This window comes from Cimex lectularius, unplaced genomic scaffold (assembly GCF_000648675.2).
Source record: "Cimex lectularius strain Harlan isolate CLEC.00 unplaced genomic scaffold, Clec_2.1 scaffold197, whole genome shotgun sequence".
NCBI classification, from domain to species: Eukaryota; Metazoa; Arthropoda; class Insecta; order Hemiptera; family Cimicidae; genus Cimex; species Cimex lectularius.
This window is the reverse complement of record NW_019392961.1, coordinates 426670-435514: the sequence shown is the minus strand read 5'-3', so window position 1 is coordinate 435514 and position 8845 is coordinate 426670. Positions and strand designations below refer to the sequence as shown.

At 32.0% G+C, this 8845-nt stretch overlaps 1 protein-coding gene across 1 annotated transcript; it reads right to left on the bottom strand.

The window, feature by feature from the left end:
- Nucleotides 1–230: 230 nt before the first annotated feature.
- LOC106665873 lies at nucleotides 231–8580 on the bottom strand. The gene is made up of 12 exons (XM_014392672.2): nucleotides 8342–8580; nucleotides 3998–4283; nucleotides 3428–3596; nucleotides 3136–3352; nucleotides 2890–3038; nucleotides 2616–2819; nucleotides 1507–1980; nucleotides 1087–1443; nucleotides 884–1012; nucleotides 775–814; nucleotides 526–607; nucleotides 231–449 (listed from the first exon to the last, which is right to left on the bottom strand). The coding sequence occupies exons 1-12, from the start codon at nucleotides 8373–8375 to the stop codon at nucleotides 311–313; spliced, it is 2280 nt and encodes a 759-aa protein (XP_014248158.1). The 5' UTR covers nucleotides 8376–8580; the 3' UTR covers nucleotides 231–310.
- Nucleotides 8581–8845: the final 265 nt, after the last annotated feature.

Below are 8845 nucleotides of genomic sequence, written 5' to 3'. Positions count from 1 at the left end.
CCTTTCATCATTGGCCATTTCCTGCTTTTCTCATGGGTGGCTGCAACTGGCTTCAGGAGTTCACTTCTTCTCCGTAAGATTTTATTTAACAATACATGTTATAATTTCAGCTTAATAGAAGGTTAATTGTTGGTTGAATGTCAGAGAAAATAATTAATTAAATCATCAAACTGGTATTATCACAAAACATTACCTGAATGGATAGTTCCACTTATATATATAGACAGATGAAAAATTTTCAAATAAATTTATTAAATTTCAGAATAGAAATTTTGTGGAGTAATCAAGAATTTTCAACTTTTTTTAAGGACTATTTGATGCTACGACTTCTACTTTTTTTTATTGATCCTCTTGATGATGGCCTATGCGAACCTCGTTTTTTGGTTGAAGGTCTTCCCCGTGTACCTTTAAGGTTTAACTTACTGGTCGCTCCTTTCATCCTTTCAATGCTGCAATTTAAAAATATAATATTTTATAGAATGTGTAGGATTCCCTTGATCTAACACTTGTAATGGTGTAACTTACGTTCCAGGCCTTTTAATACCAACTCCGATGTGGCCTGTTAAAAATTTTGGAGTAGGGATGTATATTTCTTGTTTGCCTCCTCCTGTTTAAACGAATTGTCTTTAGATAAAGGATAAATGTAGAAGTTACAAAGAAATAACAAAGTGGATAGTAACTTTAAATATAAAAGGCTAAATTCATAGTAGGTAATTATTTGGCTTAAGTAAATATTTATGATGTATAGAAAGATGATATAGATAAAGAAAATACCTTTGCGACTTTTTTTAACTTTAACACCAACATTCACATTCTAAAATAACAAATAAAGTGTTAATTTACAATTCTGAGTATGATGATAAAAAAAAGAGTTGATTATTACTTTTAATCCTGGAAAAGGTTTAGCAAGACAATAGTCCCGCATATCCCATGTGTAACCCATGTAATCTTCTGACCAGTTTGTCATCTGTAGTGGGACTGGTATTTTACAGACTAAATATCTTACTGTAATCTAAATGTAAAAACCCCACAAAATTAATTATTCCATTTTAAATTAGAAAGTTGTCTGAATGATTTTTCTATTACCAAAGTGCTCTCTCCTGAATCGTCTCTATTTCCATTGTGTTTCCCATCTTTTTTAACACCTTTTCCTCCAGGCTGCTTGCTTTGACGTCTTTTCATTGAAGCACTTCGGCCAGCCTGACTCTTTCGTCCAGCTTGACTCTTTCGGCCAGCCTGACTCTTTCTTCCAGCCTGACTCTTTCGTCCCGCTTGACTCTTTCGTCCTGCTTGACTCTTTCGTCCTGCTTGACTCTTTCGTCCCGCTTGACTCTTTCTCCCTCCTGCCACGCTCTTTCTTCCTCCTGCTTCACTTTTTCGACCTTTTTGGCCTACATGGAGACTGGAGCCACGACTATTTTTCACAGAAACTGGATAATATTCCTAAACATTAAAATTACATTGATGGCATATTAAAAATAATTAGGGGTAAAAAATATCATTTACCTCTTTGCGGTACAAGCGAATATTTAAGACTGTCCTAAAAGTGTCTCTCAACATCCTTATATTTTGCAGAGGGACTTTTACCTCTATTGCAGGAGTTGGGAATTTTATAACAGGAGCCCATTGCACCTTTTGTGAACAGAACTTTTTTGCCATAAAAATTTCCTCATCCCCTTCTAGGTAACTGCAGTATTTCACCCCCAAGTCATGAATATATACATGCTCTTGTTGTTTCGCCTTGCTGCCATTTTTCTCAGGTTTTTTGGGACCTTTGAGAGATAAGGTACTATTTTTTGATTGAGATCTCACAAGAGGTTTGACAAGTTCTTCTATCTGTCTTGTGTTTTCTTCAAGTACTGGCACGATTGGCAATGGAATTCCATTTAATTCATGAGTTAGCACATTTGCTTCATACTCTGCTAATGTTTCATCCAACAAGGGGAATTCTATTTCAAGTTGATAGTAACTTTCTCCACGCTGAAATAGCAACATTCCAATAATTAGAATTGTTTACATATTACCTCAACAATACTACATTTACCATTTATAAAAATTTCAATTATCTAGGCTTATCTAAGATCTTGGTTTAGATGAAAAAGTTAGTGTCATGAGTGGGATTTGAACTCATGACCTTCAGCGTTAAGGCAGGGCATTTTGAACCGATCATTGTGGGGTTTGCATCCTGCTCGTGGCACTAACTTTTTCATCGTCAATTACAACTGCTAAACACATATGGAGAAATTTATAATAATGTTAGTTTACTTATTTATGTTTTCTATTATTAACTATTTTTGTTCCAAATGAAAAATTACAGAGTCAGAATTACACACATCAACTAGTTAAAGTAACTGTTCTTATTCAAAACACTTTTAAATTTAAAAAATCACTCTCTATGACTTTTTTAAAAAATTTTGTATAAATTTTGTTCGTTGTTTTGGAATGAGTTCTTTTTTTAATATAAATTATAATTATTCTTACAAAAATAAGAAGCTTGGAAATTCAGATCCCAAGCCTTTTATGGATGTTAGCTTAAATTTTGAAGAAATTTCATCAATTTTAAGAAGGAAAGTGGCTTACAGAAATAAACATAATAACTATTACATGTATCATACATTCTTTTTGCCTTGGGATCTTCTCTTTGGTTTTGGCACTCCATAAAATCTGAAACCATAAACTTGAATCACTGCTTCTTTTTCTTCTTCAGGTTGGTTTTGTATTTGCGTTTTATCTAAATCATTCCCTGTCAATTCTACACCGTCTAATAGCTCTAAACCTGGTAAGCTTGAAGCTACAATAGATTTGTAATTGCTGATCACCTGGATTCCACAAATAAGAAAATGAAATTTGATTATGTTAGGTTAAAACCATTTATAAGCAATTACTCACAGAAATTGGATTTCCTATAAGCAAAAGAGACTTGAGATGTTTCAAAGTTTTTAAGCTGTACATAAGGTCGTCTATATTTTCAAAATCATTGTCACTCAAATCCAAATAACATAGAAATGAATATTTGTTTAGAAGTTTTAAACTTGATGCTATTAATTAAAAATAATAAACAATAAATATACACACTATAGTAATGCATATAATGTTTAAAAATAAGCATAGATTTGACAATTCTAATTGAATTACCTTTACTCAAGTAATTTCGTCCTAAACCAAGGAACAACAATTTCTTGGGTGCATTTTTTGCAAGAAGTTCTATATTTTGCAAGAGGTTTCCATAGAGCTCAAGAAGCTTGAGGTTTTGTGGTAGGACAACACCATCGAAGTCAGTAATGTAATTTGCAGTAAGGATCAGCGCTTCCAGCCCGCTGCAGTCTTTCAGCGTATAGTCCATACTTCCTATCTGAAATAGCAGAAGCAGAATGAACGAAATATTGTAAATAGGAAACATGCTAAAACATATTTGTGAAGGGCTTACTTTAGACCCAGCAAGTCGAAGGCTGGGCATGTTTTTCAAAATGGATGATTCTGTAACAATGCCATTTTTGCTCTGTTGCACAGTGTTTATTAAGAGGCTCATAATATTTTCGGTGTAATCACTTCTTCTTTGATAAACTGTTGGGAATTCATTGATTTTTAGCAGGAACCTATAATAAAAAATAAAAAAACTATAGACATTCTTCAATATTTCATTTTTTAAAAGGAAGGTGAGGTATTGAAGTGAGACGTTAAGATAAAATTCAATCGTTCATAGTTAGTCACCAAAAAGTATTGATTTGTTTGTAGAAAATACATTTGATATTGATCAACTAAGTAGATAATTTTTTTAACAAATTTAACATACAATAATTACTAAATGGCATAGGTATACAAAGGAGTTAGTTACAATTTTTAAATTTATTAACTAATTCTAACAATTATATTTAACTTTCAATTTATATGTGAAAATATTTTTAAAAAATTGGATTAAAATACATGATTAAAACAGTATGATTCATAATTATTTGTTTCTATGAATGTTATTAAATGTAATGGGGGAGTTACATACTGCGCAATGTCAAGTTTCTTCTGCTGAATTTCTGAAGTTGTTGCTTCATTCTTGTTCAAGTGATGAAGGAAGCAGCCAGTAAAGGATTCTTTGAGTCTGTATTCCAGACCTTTGTGCAGTGAAAAATTTGCTCCGTCCACAGCCTCTTTTTTGAGTCTGAGCCATGCCCTTTCCACATTGTTCCATGTTACTATTTTGTACAGCCTGTTCCTGAGCAACTGTGGGTAATTGACATATTGGTCGCCTGCCCCGTTTCCCATCATGATTGTTTCTGGTCGTAGTTTTGCTATAAATAGATGCTATTTTTTAGCTTCTAATTAAATGTTTCTTTCTTAAATTAATTTTTTCAACAATAATTAAATGTTCATCCGAAACAAATAAAATATTTTCAAAAGATTAAATAAATTATGAAATGCCAAAATTAATAATAATCCATTGTATTTTGGGCAGAAAACCCGTTATTACGTTATAATTGTGAAAATCTTGGTCGTATAATTTTTATTTGCATAAAAAAACCCATTTGTAGGTATGCAGTTGCACCTACTTTCATATATAAAAAAAGCCCTTTTTGGAATGAATATCACCAAAAACTATAATCTTTTTTGTTTTGTGTCGGCATAGAGATCAATCTTATTTTACAACCCTGAAGTTAATTGTTAAAACTAACGTGAAAAACTATTATTTAAGAGCATGTTTTGCGCATCTGTTAAAAAATAAACAATACCGTGTCCAAAGCTTCACGAATTGAACCAGGAGACCTCTAAGTAAGGGAGAAAACGCGAAAAGAAAATGAAAAGTCGCGGTTTTCCACAATAGTACCGATTATCATTAGTTGAACTCTACAAGAATTAAACATATAGACCTCAAAATAAGCAAGAAAAGTGGAAAAAGAAAATTAAAAATCGCGTTTTTGTGACGATTTGTTATCGGTAAAATCGAATACGCTTTCAACTGTGCAAGAATTAAATCAAGCATACTCTACATAAGCAGAAAACAAAAATCACTTTTTTTTTCGTATTAAAGCTTATTGTGAACTGAATCGACCCTCCTTAGTACATCTCTACAAGAATTAAACTCAAGAGACTTCAAAATAAGAGAGAAGAATACAAAAAAATCGTGTTTTTCGGCGAATTAATGCTTCTTGCAACTGTGCCCGAATTTTCGACCGTTATCAGCAAATGTATTGCATAACTGTTGAGGAGATGTAGGAATATCATGGGGTAATGATGATGAGATATTATTATATGGGGTAATGATCCTAGGATAAGACCTAGGATACTCCCTTGAGGGACTCCAGCACTAACAAGGAAAACGTGAGAGAGAGCATGGTCTTCGCAAGCCTGAAAATATCTGTCGGAAAAATAGGATTTGAGGATCAGATAGGAGGTGTTGGAAAGAATGTCAATGAACTTAAATAACGGTTCATACTTTATTCAATTGATCTTCAAAAGAAGCGTGAAGAACAAAAAACAACAACGAAAAGTGATAAAGTAAATTTAAAAAGGTTTTCTTTACTGGGCACACAAAATAATTTCTCGTTTTAATAATTAAATTTTCATTAATTTTGTTTCCGTATTTATTACAAGTGGGATTAATGATTAGTGATTTCTATGTGTGAACTTCTGTTTTGTGGTTTTTTGTACATATTTTTTCCACGTTACAAATCTTGTATGCTAAACAACGTTTTATAATAGGAAATTAGAGTGGTACGTCACTTTCCCTACACTCTTGTATTGTACAACTATTGTACAATCATGTAAATAAACATTCATTAACTATGAGTGAAAAGGTTAGTACTGATAGATATCTCGTTTAATATTTCCTTTTGCGTATATGGAGAGTGAATGTATTTATTAGCGCAAAACTGTAGTAAAAGAGAGTCGGTGGTGGAATATTACAAAGAACCCTCAATTATATTAGTTATAAACGTCGAGTACTCACCACTTTTCTTGTGCGAATCGTATGTAAATTGGAAAGAATGTATTTAAGAATGAATGAGAGTGTCTAGGCTTTAAAACTGCACGTGAAGGGGGCTGAAATGACCTAGCGTTTGACAACCACTTGAGCCACACTTTTGTGACAGAGGTCTGAGGGTACCCGATGTCTGTGAGAAGCCTTAAGCTAAATTCTGTACAAACATGTTTGTACATACTTGTGCGGAGTTGAGCTTATATAAATCAACATAACTCTAAATACTCCCTGAATGTCTTGAGTGATGTCATAAGTTGCTGCTAGTCAGCGAATGTGCAAAATTTTAACATTTTCTATCAAGTATATCAGTCGAACGAAAACGGATTCGCCTTCGTAATATACACTTGTTAAGCAACGGAAAACAGCGAAAGCATTTTTAAGTTTACAGATAACGATTATTTTATTTTTGGCGATGTAGTTTATCAACCAGCTAATTCAATGCTCTCAGTTATCTTATAACAGTTCTCAGTTATATTAATACATTACAGTCCTCCTAGTCTCTTGCTCTATGTTTCAGTATGATGTTTGACCTTTTTCCCATTTTCAGGGGTGCCCTTATCTGTAATCGTAAAATCCTTGCATTGAATATTTTGCATTGATCGAACAATTGTCAAAATGAACTAGTTTTACTGGGTTCATACAAACAATAATTAATAAATTAATCAATCGGTCCAGTTGGAAAATAGACACCCTGGAATGTAAAAGGACCGTTTCGTTTTTTTCTTTACATAACATTCCTTTTCAAATTTTCCAAATATACACTGTGATATTTGGATGACTTATGCCCTTAGAAATTTGTAGTGTACGTTTCCTTCACACTAATGAACTCGTTGATACAATCGGAACTTATTCACACTTTTCGCCCTTCATGACCAAAAAGAAAATACTCTGTTATCGGGTTTGTAGTCAAGATAAACAGCAAGGTTTTGTTTTATAGCCAAGCTTTCGTCTATATATTTAGTCTTTCTCAAGGCGCCACAATGACAAAAAACGATTATCTATATAGTAATTCAAGAAGAAATGCACATTTTTTTTTGTTTAGGACTTACAAAAACAGAGATTTTCCTATGCTCGCCTATTTATCAATTTATGACATTGTTTTTGTAAGTCCTAAACAAAAAATGTGTATTTCTTCTTGAATTACTATATTGATAATCGTTTTTTGTCATTGTAGCACCTTGAGAAAGGCTACAATATATAGTCGAAAGCTTGGCAATAAAACAAAACCTTGCTGTTTATCTTGACTACAAACCCGATAACAGAGTATTTTCTTTTTGGTCATGAAGGGCGAAAAGTGTGAATAAGTTCCGATTGTATCAACGAGTTCATTAGTGTGAAGGAAACGTACACTACAAATTTCTAAGGGCATAAGTCATCAAAATATCACAGTGTATATTTGGAAAATTTGAAAAGGATTGTTATGTAAAGAAAAAAACGAAACGGTCCTTTTACATTCCAGGGTGTCTATTTTTCAACTGGACCGATTGATTAATTGATTAATTATTGTTTGTATGGACCCAGTAAAACTAGTTCATTTTGACAATTGTTCGATCAATGCAAAATATTCAATGCAAGGATTTTACGATTACAGATAAGGGCACCCCTGAAAATGGCAAAAAGGTCAAACATCATACTGAAACATAGAGCAAGAGACTAGGAGGACTGTAATGTATTAATATTTTAAACAAATATTTTAAATTGTCAGACAACGATGTTAAAACAATAAACCTAACAGAAAACAAACCGGACTGCTATTACATATTTTTATTGATATTTTTATCAACAGTTTGTCTATTAAGCAGCCTTAATTATTCGAATTTACTTAAATTGTAATTGCTATAACAATTTAACATTATATCAATTACATCCAAAGTTTTCTTCTATGGGAATGTTTTAAATTCAATTTATTTAGCATCAAATTTGTTTATAGCTTCAACGATCAAAATGGGTTTTTGCTCCCGAATAGTCTTTTTTAGCTTTAAAACTAAATTACTACTATAAGTCTTTATTGTTTAATATATATACAAAGTTTACGGATCGGCATTATATATTACAAAGCAAAAAAGACATTCCTCATGGTTTAAAACCGTCTGAGGGTTAAAACTAAATTATTCGTACTTAATTCTTCATCTAAGATCACTTCGGAAATTCTATAAACCAAATGAAAATTTAATAAGTCTATTCTTTGAATTATACGTACTTCATATGTTTAAATAAAGTACATTACAGATGATTTCGATGAAACACCTCACAGTAGGATTTTTAAAAAGTTAATAGTTTTTCGTTGAGTGACACTACTACATGATATCGATGAGGAAGTTCAGAACAATCAGGAATCTATGACTACTATCATGGTATTTATTTGCTACAGACCTTGATTCATCTCCGAAACCTGGATGTTGGCCATACTTGAAAATGCTGGAAATAACTGTAGTTTGGAAGATCTCTCTTAGTAATCTCTTGAAATATCGTGTTGTAGTATCTTGTAGACAGTCTCCTTCAAAGCAATAAATGTATTTAATTTGTCATATTAAAACGTGGATTTAGAAAAAACAACTATGTCAAAGAATACTTTGCTACTAATGGTCTTTTATCATATGTAGGTATTTATAATAAATCATACTTGCACGCTTACATTTTTTCTTAAAATTATGTTAAGTTGCGGTTTGAAATAAGTTTTCAAGGGGAAATCTTTTGAAACTCTCTTTATTTGTCAGTAAAACGTACAGTGGACTTAACAATTTATTTATTTTTTAAACAAAATTTTAAATCTAATCAACTTTGAATTAAAGTATTTTGATTGTCAAAAAATTATTTAATTAAATTATATTTATAATGCTGGTTGAAATGCCACTTTTTATCTTAGGCTCAGTGTAC